At 46.8% G+C, this 18,093-nt stretch overlaps 7 protein-coding genes across 7 annotated transcripts; 4 read left to right on the forward strand and 3 right to left on the reverse strand.

Annotated features, from left to right (window-relative positions):
- Positions 1–259: 259 nt before the first annotated feature.
- I302_102217 (uncharacterized protein) lies at positions 260–4,371 on the reverse strand (the record flags this gene model as incomplete). Its single annotated transcript, XM_019187594.1, has 16 exons — positions 260–326; positions 384–440; positions 517–876; positions 935–1,037; positions 1,099–1,194; positions 1,254–1,464; positions 1,524–1,665; positions 1,728–1,798; positions 1,868–2,196; positions 2,279–2,693; positions 2,748–3,160; positions 3,220–3,300; positions 3,358–3,712; positions 3,772–4,010; positions 4,066–4,239; positions 4,302–4,371. 16 exons carry the CDS (start codon positions 4,369–4,371, stop codon positions 260–262), a joined length of 3,183 nt encoding a protein of 1,060 aa, XP_019050472.1.
- Positions 4,372–5,367: 996 nt separating this feature from the next.
- On the forward strand, positions 5,368–6,735 carry I302_102218 (uncharacterized protein; the record flags this gene model as incomplete). The annotated part of the gene is made up of 6 exons (XM_019187595.1): positions 5,368–5,650; positions 5,710–5,729; positions 5,852–6,007; positions 6,113–6,275; positions 6,392–6,465; positions 6,622–6,735. 6 exons carry the CDS (start codon positions 5,368–5,370, stop codon positions 6,733–6,735), a joined length of 810 nt encoding a protein of 269 aa, XP_019050473.1.
- A 396-nt stretch (positions 6,736–7,131) lies between these two features.
- I302_102219 (uncharacterized protein) lies at positions 7,132–9,342 on the reverse strand (the record flags this gene model as incomplete). Its single annotated transcript, XM_065869444.1, has 6 exons — positions 7,132–7,395; positions 7,492–7,502; positions 7,566–7,618; positions 7,678–7,780; positions 7,923–8,951; positions 9,111–9,342. 6 exons carry the CDS (start codon positions 9,340–9,342, stop codon positions 7,132–7,134), a joined length of 1,692 nt encoding a protein of 563 aa, XP_065725516.1.
- An 815-nt stretch (positions 9,343–10,157) lies between these two features.
- I302_102220 (phosphoserine transaminase) lies at positions 10,158–11,710 on the forward strand (the record flags this gene model as incomplete). Its single annotated transcript, XM_019187597.1, has 3 exons — positions 10,158–10,329; positions 10,518–11,489; positions 11,628–11,710. The coding sequence occupies 3 exons, from the start codon at positions 10,158–10,160 to the stop codon at positions 11,708–11,710; spliced, it is 1,227 nt and encodes a 408-aa protein (XP_019050475.1).
- A 287-nt stretch (positions 11,711–11,997) lies between these two features.
- On the reverse strand, positions 11,998–14,368 carry I302_102221 (uncharacterized protein; the record flags this gene model as incomplete). Its single annotated transcript, XM_019187598.1, has 6 exons — positions 11,998–12,312; positions 12,421–12,619; positions 12,749–13,053; positions 13,180–13,565; positions 13,659–13,775; positions 13,909–14,368. 6 exons carry the CDS (start codon positions 14,366–14,368, stop codon positions 11,998–12,000), a joined length of 1,782 nt encoding a protein of 593 aa, XP_019050476.1.
- A 607-nt stretch (positions 14,369–14,975) lies between these two features.
- I302_102222 (uncharacterized protein) lies at positions 14,976–16,150 on the forward strand (the record flags this gene model as incomplete). Its single annotated transcript, XM_019187599.2, has 6 exons — positions 14,976–15,015; positions 15,092–15,254; positions 15,354–15,579; positions 15,715–15,876; positions 15,941–16,047; positions 16,114–16,150. The coding sequence occupies 6 exons, from the start codon at positions 14,976–14,978 to the stop codon at positions 16,148–16,150; spliced, it is 735 nt and encodes a 244-aa protein (XP_019050477.2).
- A 524-nt stretch (positions 16,151–16,674) lies between these two features.
- Positions 16,675–17,579, forward strand: I302_102223 (uncharacterized protein; the record flags this gene model as incomplete). The annotated part of the gene is made up of 4 exons (XM_019187600.1): positions 16,675–16,847; positions 16,977–17,163; positions 17,244–17,405; positions 17,469–17,579. The coding sequence occupies 4 exons, from the start codon at positions 16,675–16,677 to the stop codon at positions 17,577–17,579; spliced, it is 633 nt and encodes a 210-aa protein (XP_019050478.1).
- Positions 17,580–18,093: the final 514 nt, after the last annotated feature.

Genomic DNA, 18,093 nt, shown 5'->3' on the forward strand with positions numbered 1-18,093 from the left:
TGTCATGTTATGTTATCATGAAGATCATGATTCACTTGTAACGAGCCAAACACTGATCATCAACGTATGCATGTTGGATGTGAGAACACGCGCAACGACAGAGAACCGGGGTATAAAGGTGCATGGTATGTGTGTGGGATGTGCTCCACTAGTACAAGTCAAGCTCAGAGAAGATGCAATATAATACAGACAAACGGACTAACGAACAATCTGGTCATCCTCACAATCCCTAGTACCAATCCTGAGCCGAGCCTAACGTCTATCCCCTCAGTTTAGCCAGTTTACTGCTGAATGAATCTTTACAATGCAAATGAGTTACCTCGCCCCTATTTGACAACAGGGTTAGCAATGTACCGCGCACCGAAAACAGATAGCTGGCTCACCTGGGTGCGTGGACTGCTATCGCCGATTGACCAAGTCGCTTATGGCACTGTGGGCAGCTTTCATCATAATGCAAAACATCAGTCCCACGATCCCGAAAGAGATAATTACTGGATGAACCAAACTCGAACTTACATCCTCTGATCCGTCACTCTGACCCTCTTGCCCTCTAAGGAAAGAACCATCCTCTCCAATTCCTCCTTTCGTCCCTTCATCAAGCTCTTGAGGACCCTCGACTCGTTCTTCTTGGTATGACTATCCCTCAGCGTCCTCATGAAGAACTGGTGAACATCTTGTATGGGTACAAGGGGAGGTAAGAGGTCTAATACTGGTGAAGGCGGGAGGGAAGTAGAATGTTTGGATACTAATGATAAGGCTTGTTCTATGAGTGGTTCTGGTGCCTTCTCATTGAGTTTCGATGAAGTTGGACGAAGGTATATCTTGAGCAGGGTTAAGAATACATCGTCGTTTGCGGGGTATACTCTGACGCAGTACCTGTATCTCATTGTGTCAGCTTATTCAAAAGGAGGTATACAAGGGAGAGGTCGCTCACGTTTCAGCCGCAGTATAGTCTCTCAATCTGTATACGTATATCTTCAAGGCCTCTTCGTGCTTCCCCATTCGGCCTAGCAAGATTGCTCGAGCTTCTGGCATTTCTGTGAGCACCAAACTGTCAGCTCGTCCAATTCGTCAGTGCAAGTTGGATAGCCATCTCACCTTCTGCCGCAAGTTTGCTGATCAATCTATAAGGTCTATACTGTTTTGACTTTTCCAGGAATTCTAACAGCGTTTCATAAAATTCCGGACGTTGAGCTGATCAATACACATCAGCTCAAGCACCGGCGAAAGCGTGTTCATGAAGCTGAACCCACACTCATCTCCCTTATTCTTACCCTCCTCACTCTTCATTCTGGCATGATACAACTCAGCCAACTTATCATGATAATCCGGCCCTTCCTCCCCCAGGTTATTGATGATATGTTCGAGATAACCAATACAAGCTCCTTCGTTGGTCTTTTCCAGGAACCGCATGACCTCGGACCGAGGGAGTGACTCGACCTCAGGTTCGTCCGCAGTGAATATCTACGACACAACAAAATCAGTTCCGAGGCCTAGCGAAGAAGCATAGCCGATGAACTGACCTGTAATGCCATCTTTGAATCTTCCTCGAATATCCACTTTGACGAGTTCAGTATCAGGTCTAATTCTGACGGACCAAGTTTCTGGAGATATCGGATCGTAGGTGGGTATCTATCGAGTTTATCTTCTTCGTCTTTTGCCAGTCTACCAATGAGAGCATCATCGTCAGCTGAGACATGGTTCATACACAAGGAACAGCTGCTTACTCATGTAGCATCTTCAAAGCTTTCGAATGCATCTTCTTCCCCTGATACAGGTCTATCAAATCACCGAATTTCTAACAATGTCGAATTCGCCAGTCAGCTGAACTCCCTGATATTCATTGATCGTACGGCAGCAAACATACCTTCTGAGCTTTGAGTAGCTCCTCGACTTCCTCAACATCACACCAATTTTCTATCCTACACAGACTTCCCACCAGCACAGGTCTAGCTACTAGGTACACTTTGATCAGACCAGTATATATCACTTGAGCTACCCTGAGCAGCTGTTCAGGCGTAAGTTCGGTAAATGGGATGGACGGTAGGTTATGTTGTTCTTCAGCTGACAAAGATGATAAGGGAGGGAAAGACGATTCTTGAGGTAATGGATTTGTGGTCATTGCTCCGGCAAGTTTCTGTCTTCTGTCAGATAGGAAGTACATCAGTGCTTCCAAGGCTGCACGAGGTGGTATGGCTGTACAGGGATGGACACATCAGCTTACTCTCGCCAATCCTGCCAAGGTAGATAAGCTTGAATGGGGATTGAAAATACTCACGATCTTCTTCTTTCATTATTGGTACCTTCTCTTTCTCACCCTCCTTATCCACACTCTTCACACTCTTTATACTGGCCGTATCATTTGCCATCTCCCTCAATCCCGTAACACTGCCTTTCTTCGTCAATCCCCCTAGCCCAGCAACAGACTTCAATAACCCCTTGGCAACGCCTTCCTCTTTGTCCGTACTGCTAGAAGAGGGTTCGAGCTTCGCCCCGTCAACCGCACCGAACAGCTCCATCCACCCATCTCTGGGAACATGTAGTCTACCTGAGATCGTTTCTGCTGGGAAAAGTGACAAGACCAGAGCAGGGTTAACATTGAATATAAGGAAGATTTCCATCGCGGACTGGTATTCCCCTTTGGCGAGTTGAGTGACAGCTTGTAAGGTTTTCAGATGAGGTAGACGGCGAGACTTAACCAATGTCATTAGCTTCTGATCCCAGATAACGAAAGGCTGGACACTTACGGGTGATAATCCATTTTCTCCTACAACTTCTACAAGGCCAATCGCATCTCCCACTCTACCTTCCTTTACTAGTTGATCCACCTCTTCCCCTGTATCACTTGACCTGAGAGCCCATATTGAGCTTCCCTCGTTAGCAGACAGGTGCCTATCCGTCGGAGTAGATACGATCAACATCTTAGTTGATGACGTCATGTTCTCCGCAGGTACAGAGGATGGAATGGCACCCTTTGTAGTGGCCATATGGCTGACCGTCAAACCGCCAATGGAAGGCGTAGGAAGGGTAAGTGCTTGGCGTAGAGCGAGTGTGGGTGCTAGATGTATGTGGACGGTCGGTACGGGTACCGCGGAGGATGTTGATGCGGATGAAGAAGGCAGTACGGGTACTACAGAGTAGATGTAGGGATTTGCGAAGGCTGGCCAACAGAGTATCAGCTACTTGATCATGGAGAATAGTATTCAAAAACGAGCTAACCTAAAGCATCTGGTGGTCCAGGCCATTGTAACGATTCTGTTCTCGTATAATTCCCTTCACTCGACAAGAAGGCACCCAGATCTACGTAAAATAATGATGAGCTATGCTCTCATCCCTCAAGAGACAATAACAGCTCACCATCCCTAGCCAGCAATACCTCTCCGCCTACCGTCCTAGTTCCCAGCGGAGCAGCAGACTTCCCACCCAGTCCCACATACCCTCCTAAACCCGTTAATGCTCCCATACCCATCGTTATCCCCGTCGTACCTCCCTCCTCGGTGGTTAAGCTAGACGAAGTTGATGGCGGGGGTGGTGAGGTAGTTATGTCGGAGACACTCAAGCGATTCGCTGACGAAGTAGGGTTGATATGTAGTAGAACAGATGTCTGGGGAGTGAATAGGAGATGAATTGTCTGTGGAAGACTGGGTACGGAGTTGGGTGAGGGTGAGGAAGGGAATATTATATGTCTTGGTGAATGAGGTAGATTCAGTTCCTACGAACCACACTTCAGCTGGTTTACCCAATTGCTTGCTATGGGACAGAACAGCTCACCCATCCTTCTTTCAAGCCTTCTTTACTTGCTCCGTAGACTACCACTTTCTTCCTACATCCCACTATTAACAGTTCTCTTATCTCTTTTGTGGAAGGATCGCTGGAATCGGCTTTCTTCCCTTTCGATGAGGAAGAGGTATATGTGGTATTGGCAAAGCAATGGGCGGATCTAGCTTGGTTCAGTACTATCGAACCTTTCTTTGGTAGATCAGGCAAGGAGTATAGAGTGACCACCGTATCTGTTATCAACGTTAGCTCAGTTGTATTCTACAGGGAATATCAAGATCAGCTAACCTGATAATACGACAAGCTGTCTGGATTCTCCCAAAACACCTATCTGATCTATCTGTCTCCTGCTTAACGTGTGCGTCTTGAGCAGCCCCACTTGCGGTGTCTCGTCGTCGGAAGAGGTATCATATGAGTATATCTGGAGGGAACCGTTCGCTAGACCGACGTATAACCTGTCATCTACCAACAGACAAGTATCAGCTTAGCTCCCTCGGAGACGGGAACGGAAGAAGAGAGCGTACCATGTTGATGTATCGCTGTGACTTTTGCTTTGAGCGAAGGTAGCAGTGGATAGATCGAGAAGCCTGCCATGATGGGTGTTGCAGGCTATGTGGTAGTATACATATGAGTGAGGAAGACAATGAACAAGAGATAGATGGTAAGTTGATGTTGTCAAGTAGTCGGTGTAATGACGTTAGCTGAGCGCGTTTATGCGTAACCTCGAATACAACCGGAATGTTAGGTCAATCAACGTTTGTTGTCGTTTGCTTTTACCTCTTCATCTTCATACATATACATACAACAGCAAACATCAAAGATCAGACATACATCTATCGTCCAGTCTGATAGGGACTTATATCGCCTTCTATCACACCCAGGAGTATCACTTAGACAGACATTTAGAAAAGAACCTATAAACTCGGGTACTTCTTCACCGCACTGTATGTCTCCTAAGCTTTCTCTCTTCACGTACTCCCCCTCCGCAGCTGACATATATATGCTGTAAACTCAGTAACAAGGCTACACCCTTCTCTCTCGCACAATGATCTCAGATACGACCCTCACAAACCTCTCGAACGGTCTCGGCATAGCAGCCATGGCGATGATAGTGTTTTATCATTTCGTCTCGGTCAACGGGAAGAGGATGGAGCAGTAGATGATGGTGGGGGATATAACACTGGGACACCATAGTAGAGGCTGAGAAGTCCGGGTATCAGAGAGATCATCAGAATGTAGATGCTTCAAGCCATATGGACGGAATGAGCTATAGAGGTGGGTTGGACAAATGGGGGATATGACTACGTTAGAAGTTCATTCATGAGTTGTATTATATATGCATTAGATCGCTCCGTTATACCTTCTCCTGTACAATCATCTTGCTCATCGCTCGCTATGGATAGAACATAGCATGCTGATGTTGTCATATACGTGAATTGCCTTGTCCAGCACGAGATCTTGCCAAAATGTTGGACTGTATGACGTGTCATCAACCACCGACTGACCGCAGCGCACGAGTGAACTACTGAGCATTGATATCATCTCCCTTCCCTTCCTTCTACTTCATCCTCATCATACCATCACACACCTATGTCCTTATTCCTACCCACACGTATACTCGCTCCAGCTACAACTCCTCTCCTCAAGACTACTCCCACATCACCTCTTTCAATCGCTACTCAGAATCAGACCCAGACTCACCTCCACCGAGCACGACCACTGACCACTCGAAGAACAAGAACAATGACCACCTCTCCACAAGATATTCCTACTCTCGCTGAGCTTTACACTTCCAATGAGATTCCGGAATCTGAGAATGGCCCGAAGTACACGTATAGCAGAGATCTGAATGAGCGGGTTAGTATTTGGAGGGGTGAGTCTGCGATTACCACACGTCAGCAAGGTAGAAGCTCATCCTGGTCTGATGTGCAGGGGACATCACGAAGCTCGAGGTATGTCAGCGGTCTAAGCATCTATACAAGCATACATATACTGACGAACCCCTTCTTCCGATTGTTCACTGCTCATGGCGATATCGCAACCAATCATATATATGCATATGGCACAATTCCAGGCAGATATGATAGTCAACGCTGCCAACTCATCTCTCCTAGGTGGAGGAGGAGTGGACGGAGCGATCCACCGAGCTGCCGGACCAGAGCTGTTGGAGGAATGTGAAGGTTTGGGAGGGGCTAAGACGGGTGAAACGAAGGTCACCAAGGGGTATGAGGTGGGTTACTCTACCTCCCTCCTGGTAAACGCTCCTTCCAATCAGCGGAGTATGGTCAATCCCTAGGTATCTGACCTCGAGCTGACCATTCGTGTCCATTTTCAGTTGCCATCAAAATACGTTGCCCACACCGTCGGACCCATATACTCTTCGAAAGCTATCGACAAGTGCGCGCAGCAATTGACATCATGCTACCAAACCTCCCTGGATCTGTGTAAGGAGAAGGGAGGGGGTGTGATTGGGTTCTCAAGTATCTCTACTGGTGTTTGTGAGTCGTTTCTTCCAACACATACCTAGAGGGGATCTAGGGCCTGTCCTTCCGCATTCAAGCTGGCTTGATCTCAACATCAAATGGAGATCGCTAATTTTGCTCTTATTTGTCAGATGGATATCCCATAAAACACGCCACGGAAATAGCTATACAGACTACTCGAAGATTCCTCGAGGAAGACGAGTCGGTAAGTCCGTTCATATACCTCTAGTCATCCTTATGATTGTTCATCCCATCTCATGCTCGTTATCTCAACATCCAGCCTCTGGTCAAACCACTTCACGTATACAAACACCGTATTTGACCGAATACTGACATCTAACTCATCCATACGGAACGACAGATCACCAGAGTAATCTACGTAGTCTTCAGTAAAAGGGACGAAGAGGTGTACAAATCGCTTGTACCCGATTACTTCCCACCTGCTGATGGCAAGCGAGTATCAAGCAAGGAGTAAGAAGAGTTCTCGCAGTTTATGGTGAACGCAAGGGGGAATAAGTAATGTATGATATGATGTTACGATCTGTATATTACCACCTATGAATGACGAGTACACTGATACACGCATACAACGCTCATGTGTCGGTGAGGCGGTATCTAGAAGGGACGAAGAGCGTTACAATATTCATTTCGGGTCGTTGAGAGTCTTCTTCCATCGGTATACAAATGAGGTCGTGGAGCAGATACAGATATAATGTACGGTATGAAAGTAAAACAAGCAAAGGTAAGATAGTATAATATAATAATGACGGACTCAACAACACAAGTTACAACCTAATCTAACAGTCATATACAAACAAGGATCTCAAACTCAAGAGTATAACAAGAATTGACGTACCAAGCCCAGAAATCATCACTTAGCAATCTGCCTAGCCCACTGCCTAATCATCCACTCAAATTCCAACCCAACTTTCAAAACCTCTCTCCCCACATCCCTGGAGATATACCCGATCTTCCACGGCACCCAGCCCAGAAGCTCTTCCACCCAGGGACTGAGTCCAGCTCGGTGGATCGGCCTGACGTAAAAATCTTCGATAGCCCGTCGGACGGAGGAGAAGAGAAGGGCGTCATCGACTGCCCATAGGCGGGTTAGGAGACGGAGTTCTGATGAGACGGCCTGTACATCGTGGGGAGTGAATTAGCATTGAAGACTCGGTACTTCAGGTATTGCTTCTCTACGACTGATAAGGTCACCAAGGTAAACAAAACCTACCGCTTCTCTCACTGTATCAAACGATACATCAGCGCCACTTTATCCTCTGAGGCCTATCAGTAAAATCGACTTACTCCTTTTCACCGTTGCAGCCGGCCTAAGCATAGGATTGGAAGATGATCTTCGTCTGTGGCATATGGATTCTTACAATCAGCTGATTATACTTAAAGCTACATCAGAACTGACCTCGGCAAAGTGTCTCCCAAGATCGCAGAGGCACCTTCATTACTATCCTCGCTTGAGTGTCGGAGGTGATAGCCCGTGGTGCCGATGCGAGGGGACATGGGGCCTAAAGTACAGAAAATAAAAATAGTTCAGTCATAGACCCAGCAATAAGTATGACGAAGCATTGACGATGTTGAAGACATTATATAATGAGAGTAATTATGCAAGTAACACGGGAGATGTCAGTATGACGATCTCCTACTCACCCACAACAACCTCACAAACATCCACTCCGACCCTCCCCAGCTCCCCTCTAATAACCCCAAACATATCCCTCTTAATCCCATCCACAAACCTCACAACCCTCCTCTCCGTCCTATAATACTCCGGCTCCTCATACTCCCTCTCTGAGTTCTCATAATTGTGATAATCCCATTTCCAATCGTCTTCGTCCTTTTGATCATTGAGCTCTACGATCCTCCCATCTCCCTCTCCACTTATAAATACGACTCTTCCCTTCGAGTAACCCCGGAGGAAGGAGACGCTCAGGAGATCGCTTAGTTCTTTGATTATAGCCAGAGGATCGAGGATGTTGGAGCGGTAGAGGGAGATCATAGTTTGTTCGTCGGTCGTAATTAGTGAGCTTGCGGGGAGAGTCGGTAGAGGTGGGAGTTTACCACTTGTAGAACTAGGAGCGGGTTGTCCAGCGACAGGTTTTGATGCCGCTTCCTTGGTGGTTGTAGCGGTTGAAGTTTGACCCTGGCCAGCTAGATTGGAGGGTGAAGAAGGAGCTGACGAACTTCGTTGCATTGCCACGGGTGACACTTGGGGAGCGAGAGTATTAACATAATCCCTCGATGTTCCCCGACTGAATCTACTGAAATCTTGAGGTGGAGCTTTTGAGGGTAAAGATTTGACTTTTCTATTAATACAAACTATCGACACGAGGGTCAATTTATTTTCCTTACAATACGCCCGGACAGTCTCCCCCGCATGACTGAACCTCCCTTCCCCTCCTTCTTCCATTTCCACAGGGGACTGAGCCTTTTTGAGGTCCCCCCTGGCAGATGTGGACAGATCACCTGAGATCCCCTCCGGATCAATGATGACAGGTACGACCGCACCTTGATGACCTGGGTATCTGGCTCGTAGTCTCTTCTGCACACCTGACCAGGTCAAGAGTAAGTGTGTGAGAGCAGATGAAGTGGGTGGCGAGGAGGGGGAAGGGAGGGGGATGAGGGGGAAGACGGTGTAGCCTATCTTGGCTAGGTGAAGGGTGAGGCTTTGGCCTGCGGCTACGCGTATATGAGGGGCGTTAGCGTGATGTACTTGGTAGACAATCTCATGCAAACGAAAACGAAGAGAGGAGATGGTAAGTACCATGATCATTCAAGGGAACAAAGTCCTTTAATAGATACATATCGAATGAACATTACCAAGAGAAAGACGCTCACCCTCATTCGCACCAAGCACCACAACCCCACAACCCCTCCCGCTCTCCCTCCTCAATCCCCTAGAATAATCAAACTTAACCGGTCTCTCGTACCCCAGCAATCCCAGGAAAAAACGATACATAAAGTTACAGACTGACAAGGTCGCTTCCATGGTGAGCGAGATCAACGCGCAGATATCTTGAGATAACGCCAAGAGCGCGGCGGTACGGACTGATACGTTTATGGAAGCCATTGTTTTGGGGGTGGGTTGGTATAGCATGGTGAGGTGTTGGTGTCTTGTCGGTTGGTCGTTGACCTAAGCTAAAGCTGAGATGCTAGATAGTATGCCAATATGTAGGAAAGGTGATATGATGTAAATTACAGGGAGTATTGGTATAAGTATAGGAATGGATCCATCCTGGGATCGAGGTCGAGGGGGTATCGATACAGAGCAGACTGACTAGGTGCATGGACAAAGGTTAGAAGCGTGCAGTGGTAAAGTAGACTGAATGAAAAGCTCACTTCTGTGCCCCTTTTGAATTGGGATAACCTTGAATTCACTATTGATTGATTGATTGAAACAAGTAACAAAGTGATGTGATTCACAACGTCATCGGGATGAGTGAGAGATCTGATTGTAACAATTTACGTATCCTCCTGCATCACTATTATTCACCCAAGTGGCTTTATCGTGTTGACTTGTTGGTGATGTCGGAGCAGTACTAGGATGGCAGTGGATGCTCCTTGTGCTCATCATCATCTTCTTGGTGTTCATCATCACTGATTGTGTTTTTGATGCTATCAACACTCAATCTCCGGTTAACCTTAAATTCCGATTAGTTCTTTTCCACTTACTTTCCCACGGTCTTAAAAAAAAGGCACGTGCATATGAATGATGCGATGCTTGACTCTGGTTTTTCGGAATTCTTGACAGAAAACCGAGGATCGTCCAGATTCGAGTCAAAAGTACTTGTTCAATCTCTCTTTCCTCATTCACTGATAAAGTACTCATAGTATATTCACTACCTTCTCATCGTTGTCCATACCCAAGTGACCTGTCATACCACCATGCCCACGCGAGATCAAGTACACAACTTTGCTGCTGGACCTTCACCACTCCCTACGACATGTCTGGAGGAGGCGTCCCTGGGATTATTGAACTATGAAGATACAGGTATGGGGATATGTGAATTATCGCATAGAGGAAAGGAGTTTAAGGCTGTCATTGAGGGTGCAGAGGGTGAGTAATTGACGTTTCATCGACTGAGTTTTTCATTCTTGAGCAACACTATATCATCGATCGAGGTAATACGATTAGGGTTATACTTTAAGCCTGATAATTGTTGATCACTGCCTCTGCTACTTCGTATCCATACCACCTTTCAGATCTCTGTCAAACCATATACTGACCGCCTACCACCCCCTCAGCCGACCTACGTACCCTCCTAGGCGTCCCAAAGAACTACACCATCCTCTTCTCCCAAGGCGGAGGAACCGGCCAATTCTCCGCCGTCGTCCTAAACCTCCTAGCAGCTCACCGACTCTCCCACCCAGTCCCAGCCGAGCAATTCCAACCTCCAGTCCTAGACTACGTCCTCACTGGCTCATGGTCATCCAAAGCCTACGCCGAGGCACAACGACTGTGTACACCTCCCTTCCCCAATTGTCCAGGGTTTGGTCAACCCCGTATCGCAGCAAGTACCAAATCCACCTCATGGACCCGTCTACCAACAAGGGAGGAATACAAGTTCAGCCAAGATGCGGCATACGTGTATTACTGCGAGAACGAAACTATCAATGGCATTGAGTTCCCTCCAAAACAAGAAGACGAGGGGGCATTCCCCTTCGACCTCGTACCGGAAGGGGTAGAGGTTGTAGCGGACTATTCCTCAAGTTTTATCTCAAGGCCTATACCGAATTTCAGTCGACATGCTATAATCTACGCGGGCGCGCAGAAGAATCTCGGTCCCTCTGGAGTAACGGTTCTGATCGTCCGTAATGACTTGCTGGTAGATACCACGGAAGCATCCAAATTGGGTTGTATACCCCCTGTACCAATTACGTACGAGTACAAGATCTTGGCTGATAATGGATCATTGTACAATACCCCACCTACTTTCCCTATCTACGTTTCTGCGTTGGTGTTGAAACACCTGATAAAGAATAAAGGTGGGTTGGAAGGACTGGAAAAGACCAATAAGGAAAAGGCGGAGTTGTTGTACAATACACTGGAAGATGCTGAGAAGAAGGGTAAAGCGAGATTGGTGGTGAGGGAGAAGAATGCGCGAAGTTGGATGAATGTGACGTTCAATATTGAGGGTGAGGGGGAGGAGAAGAAGTTCTTGGAAGGAGCGGAGAAGAGGGGGTTCAGGCAGTTGAAAGGTCATAGAAGTGTTGGAGGTGAGTGGGGTTTTCTCATTTTACTAGCATGTCAATTTGAGGCAATGGTATAAGCGAGGGATAGTCTGGGCGGGAAAGACACAAGGGACGAAAGGCGAGGACATGCTTGCATATGCTAATGCCCCTGTCTGTTTATAGGTATCCGAGCGTCCATCTATAATGCCGTGACTATGGAGTCCGTTCAGCTACTGTGCGAATACATCAACGAGTTCTGCAAATAGAAGTACAAATCTATATTTATTCATATAAATAATTATACAAAGCAATTATTTAGATGCATGCTCAGTACAATATCAATTAGGACTGGTTCAAATCTACAGCGCATTCAAAGGCAGAAAATCATACACTCGTTCGTAACAAGTAGAAATACATGATAAATTCAATCCGTTCATTCCAGACTTCCAACCAATTCTTTTCACCGCAGACTCTTGTACAGATAACTCAGTCATAAATCCAATATCGTTCCCCATGTGTTTAGTCCTTTTGTACATGATAAGATATCCACCAATTAAGCGACACCCCTACCCAACCCAAAATCCCAAACCTTCACACAAAGTCCGAAATCCCCCACAGCCTCCTGAGGAGGCAAAACCCTCTCCCCCTCGTAATTCGCCGTACCTCCAGCTTCGGACTCGCCCAAAGCCCAATATACGGCGTAGATTTTCTCGCGGTCTAGTTGGAGGCACGAACATTGGTTCATACCTTTATGATGGACGTCGAGTAGACATCGTATCTTGATGCTTGGTCTAGGGGACAAGGAGGAGCCGGTGTTGTACGGTGAGAGGGGGAGGGACGAAGTGTAGAGGAGGAAGATGCTTGTTGCCTTTGCACAGGGATTTTGTTAGCTGGACATTCATATAACAGGATGGAGAATTGGTTCGGTCTAGGCACATTATCAGGAAAGAATCTAAAGCAGTGAGAGATCGCTCACACTAGTTACCACTACATGTTCACCATAAGTTGACAATTGCCTCAAACTCTCCCTCAGGACTATAGCCAGGAGATTCGCATTCAAAGCTTTATCTCTAGCTTCGGGGTTCTGAATAGATAAGATATCTTTGTAATTCCGGAGAACGTATATCGTCCCTGATTTGGTTATGGCGAACAAGTCCTTCGAGGTATAATGGACACTAGGTAAGATAACATGACAGCTCGTCAGTATGCTCGCGGCTTATTCACGTAAAAAGGGGTTGCTCAGAACGGTAGAAGATCATTCGTGTTGGAGAAGCATGATGTTCAGTAGTAAAGATCTCACTCACGCTGCAAACTCCCTTCCCGCGATCCTACCTTGTCCAGAAGCCATCATAACCCCATCAAAACCATTATCGTCTATCCACCTACCCTCAACCTTCAATTCCCCTACCAGCACTTCATCCTCCTTGGCCGGCCTGATCTTCCTCGTAGATTTGGACGGGTCATAGCATGTATATATAGCTGACGCGGCGTCAAAGGGAGCAGTGAAGGGCGGTGGGAAGGTGGTTACTTTTTTCTTGGTTATGCGGGAATAGACGTTGATGGATGTTGAGTGGCAGATGAAGAGGAAGGAGTCGTCAAATTCGATATACTATTGGAGGATATCAGTATTCAGTACATGCACGTCAGCCGATCGTTTCATATTGCTCTGTATTGTGTTTCTGGAAGGGGAGTAAAGATCCAGGCATTGATGAGCTTCTATCGGGACCCCACTCACATTAGGTCTCCCCCTATCTTCCTGATCAAAAACAAACCTCTCCATCTCCCTCCCACCCTCAGCTTGCAAATCATAAACATACGCCTCCTCATCACTACTCGTCCCAAATACCAACCTCTCCTCAGGCGTATACTCCCTATCGACCCTCGCACGAAAAGCGAAACAGTCCGTACGAGGAGTCAAGGTCTTATAGTACGTTAGATGTCCCCTTGGTGGGTTCTCCGGTGCCTCCGAGTCATGGCGAGGGGGTTGATAGTGGTCCTCTAAGGTGAATGAGTATCCTCTGTTGTGGGTTATTGAGCGGGTGGAAGGTGGGAGTGAACGACGGCGTGAGGGCGGGAATCGGGAGAGGGCTGTGGGTGTTAGGTGGATTTCGAATGATCTGTCTGCTGGAGTGAGTTAGCTGGATTTATCCCTGCGATCGCGCCAAGCTAAATGGTGGATGTAGCTTTGAGTTGGAAGAGGAGCAGATTACTCACCATCATTAGAATTGAATATCGCATACCCCTTGACAAATTCCAAATGGGCATATGAACCTATCTCTTCGTACTCGAACAAGGGTTCTGAGGTCTTGAGATCTGATACTAGTATACCGTCTGTTCCGATTACGTCGTTAGTATATCTTTGCATAGCAGCTTCAAGTACGACACAAAAACGAAGGCAGATCAATATCTATTATTTGCCCCCCTAGCCTACTGCAGGGGGTGAGGAAGCGACGAGACAACTCACCAAGCCTACTAGTAGTAATGATTGTCCCCTCCTCATGATCCACCTTGATCCTCCAGACAGTATTCCTACCAGGATGCACCCATTTAGATCTGGCTCTACCGTTCTTCCAGTTACTCTGTAGCTCCAAATAATCTTTGACGACTCCTTTCCAATTCACCTCGTCATCTCCCTCACCCCTCGGATCTACTGATGAGGTTGTAGGATCCGACCAAGTAGACGACTGAGCAGTTGCTTTATCTTTTATATCCAGATCGTCCAATATGGGAGGCTCGATGCCCACTGTACGGGCTAGGGGCTTGTACAGTGTGGTAGGTGAGGATATGATCAGGGAGTGCCATGATTTGGATACTCTCAGACACGATGTGAGGGGGTCGAGGGGGAGATGAGATAGGATTTGGAGGAACAAGGAGGGACCAAGGGCTTGAAGTGGGTCGTTTGGGAGGGGAGGACTGGACGTCATGCCTTGTCGTCGTAATTGATGTTGATAGTTCCGAGAATGCGTGATGGTACTGTTGCTCTACACATTCCCAGGTGTGGTCGATCACATTGCTCGTATATTCTCGTATCTCAGCTCATCATCCACTCTGGACTTTTCGGCAACTGTCCCAACTCATCTTAACCGGACATCACCGATGAATGAGAGTGGCACTTTTATTGCTGCGAAAATAACATCAAACAAACGATCCAAGCGTTGTGTGTTGACGCATTGTGTATCGTGTGTGGACCGTGCACTGGTTGCCATGTTATTGGAAGTCCTGTTCCTCCTCCGCCTTTGAGAAGGTGCCAAGATGACATTCAACGGCGATGATGGTCACGATGACGTCAGAGATTTAACATCAAGCATTCCTTTCAACCATCTTTTGTAATGAGAATGAGTCATGAGCAACTCAACTCCGACATGGTCCTTTTCGCAAGGAATCGGTCAACTTACACTAGATATGAGGCTGTGCGATATATAGTCCTCCTGCTTACTAACCGATCCATCATACCCTACCATCTTCTTCACTTCTCTCACCACAACCCACGTATTTTATCACATACCTCATTGCTAATCTAATTTGAACGAGATGTTGGCCAAAGCAGCTTTCCCAGCTCTGTTCCTCACTTGTAAGCATACACATGCTCACTACTACAGGATCTTACTAGTTTCGTGGGTGATTTGCACTGACAAACTCTACAACAGTGGCAGGATTCATCCTCCTTCTCCTCGTCACATTGTCCGTACCAATAATCAAAACCATCTATCTCCTCCAAGTACGAATCAAAACGGGCGGTACCGCTGCAAATGCCAGATTGGGAGTCAACGCCGGCGTATTTGGGCTATGCTATGAGGGAGGTCAAGCTAGGTGCGTACTCCTTCATTCACCAGAAGCATCTCTCCATTTCTGTTCTGTCCTCTGATGTGAGATGAGGTGAACTCAAAACTGATTGAATTTGATTTATAGTTTCCTGGGATTCGACTACTCCTCAAACGCAGCATGTACAGACCCCCAAGTAGGCTATACCTTCGATGAGAACTTCTTGGGACTGAATGGTAGTGGGCTTTCCAGAGCTGTTATAAAAGGTATAGCTGGGTCGTTGATACTTAATGCTATTGCCGCTGGATTTGCGGGATTGAGTTTGGTCTGGTCGTTCTTTGCTTGGTTGTGCGCAAGTAGGGGATGGGAGATAGTGAGTGATGTCAACCTTTCGGGTTCTCCCTGAAAGTGTTCCCACCTCCGAGACGGCGGTCGCTCCTTAAGCAACCCGCATGTGATGAATCTTTTCTCTGTTTCGTTGACTTATCCATTCGTCACTACTGTGCAGTTCACGTTCATCTCCCTATTCTTCTCCGTTCTCACAGCATGGCTCGCTTGGGCCCTAGGTCTTGCTTTGGCGTTGGTAGCTAGACACAGAATCGAAGATTCCTCGGATGATATTCTAGATGCAAGGATCGGTAACGGAGTATGGTTAGCTTTGGGTGGTGCGGTTAGTGAACGATTTCGTACGCTTACAGTGTACTTTCGATAGCTGACACGCGAGGGAAATATAGGTCGCTGTCACCCTCGCGCTCTGTTTCGCCGGCTGCGGGATGTTTGGAAGATATCGTTCTGATAGGGTCGTGCATCAAAAACCTGTTGGATATAGACGACGATACTTGTGAGTTATATTTTATATTTTATTTTGAACGCATGAATATTGGCTAAAATGACGTTGCTATCATAGTTGGCAACGAAACCATGCAGGAAGGGGAACCTACTGAGTGTAGCAATTTCTCTTGCGTTTCTCTTGCTGCTCGTCTTATCCATATTTTCCTATACTGTAGTTTCGATTTTCCTTTGCGGCAAATTTATAATGTTAGGACACCAGGATGTATTGAGTTAATCGAGGATGTCAAACACACTTCCCATGCCATGCGTTCCCATGTTATGGGCCCTAGGAAGTAAGATTATCGAGTCTACTTATGGATCTTAGCGTTCATTCCTTTTGACGAGTCCCGACTGTAATCTCAACTTTCCTTCTTCACCTCTTCCCTGCTCTCTTGCTTTCTTTCCTTTTTTATCCTCTCCATCTCCCATACTCTCATCATAACATCTCACTTCACACCATAGTCAACGACACGATGCGCACTACAGAAGTCTTCCAACGACATTCAACATGGTACACATACCTCATCATGATCTGCTGTTCATGTGAGTGGTTATCAACAAGGTCCATTGGAGATAAATCAATGACTGAATTTTCCTTCTCTTCTCTCCGCTTCTCACAACCGTACTCGTCCTCCTCATGTTCCTCCTCAGCTTCTCACCCACCAAATTTCACCAATTAGACCTATTCCATTCGATCTCCCGGATCCACATCTCGCCAGCGAATACGAATACAACTACGGAAAGCAGTCGAGCGAAAATCAAACTTGCCTTTGGGACTGGTGGGGGGTGTATGTGGTTTGATAAGGTCGAGTCAGTTCCTCCCTCACCTTCCAACTACAGCACCATCATACAGCGTCGCACCTACTTGAAGGTGTAGATTAGGACTGCAAATGAATATAAGAACATGTAAGCTGACTATTCATGTATCATAACTTATAGGCCAATATGCCAAACCACCTTCCACCTTCAATCGTCCCCGACATACCTCCATCTCCCAGACGATCAGACTCTCACGCAGTGTCTGGGGAATACCAACGGTCTAGCCACTGTGCATGTGCTTACTGCGCTGGTATCGCTCGGTGAGGTGTTTTGGGTCCTGGGCCCATTCGTACCATGGTGTCTCATCGTGAGTTGACATAAGCTACTTCACTGTATCGTGTGAAGCTAATTAGGGTACATTGTTCGATACCGTATGGTATATGGTAGATCTCAAGTATACTCATATGGCTCTCATTAATATGGGGATTCATCGCCCTCATTATCATAGGCGGGTACAAGCTCGCCATTGCGAGGCGGCTCAGGGAGGAGTGTATCCCAGATTTCTATACGAGGTATGGAGGTGGGCTGGGTATCTATGTAGTTGGAATGGTGAGTGAAGTCAAGTAACGAGATGAAGCAGGTCAGGTCAATATTGATGTTGAGCCGATGTAGTTCTTCTTCGGGGTGGCAGCGGTCGGAGCGATAATCACCGAATCCGAATGGCTAATCAAGAGGAGAGAACCGCTGGGAGGGGATCGGGAGAATGTGGGTATTGAATTGTAGTGAGATGTGCAATTTGATGAGATGAGAGACCTTTTCGATAATATCATATTTATCGTTTTTGTAGGATACTCTTGTAGGTTGCAGTTAAGAGATACCACGATGCTACTGAATCGATCATCATCTGTCACGGCCCATTCAAGTATCGTCTGCAGGGCGTTTCGGTCTCGGGCAGCTCACTCGGTCCATGGCGATGGGATCAGGGCTGTGCGTGTGTGTCGTTGTGTGCACAGAGGTCGTCGTGTATCACATTATTTTTCAACACATCATCGACTGTCCACAATGCATATGTTGATAAGCCAATGTACAGTAACCATCGCGGCGCTTCTTGTCGACTAGTCTTATCCGATACAAGTCATTACACTGACCCACCATCAGACCTCACCGTCCAAAATGAGAACCACAGTCTTCTTCCAAAGGCATATATCATGGTACACATACAACAGCATGATATTCACGATGTGTAAGGGATCTCGCAGAGTCATCACATGTTGTTTAAACTCCTCAGCTCATGGTG

This window comes from Kwoniella bestiolae, chromosome 1 (genome assembly GCF_000512585.2).
Source record: "Kwoniella bestiolae CBS 10118 chromosome 1, complete sequence".
NCBI classification, from domain to species: Eukaryota; Fungi; Basidiomycota; class Tremellomycetes; order Tremellales; family Cryptococcaceae; genus Kwoniella; species Kwoniella bestiolae.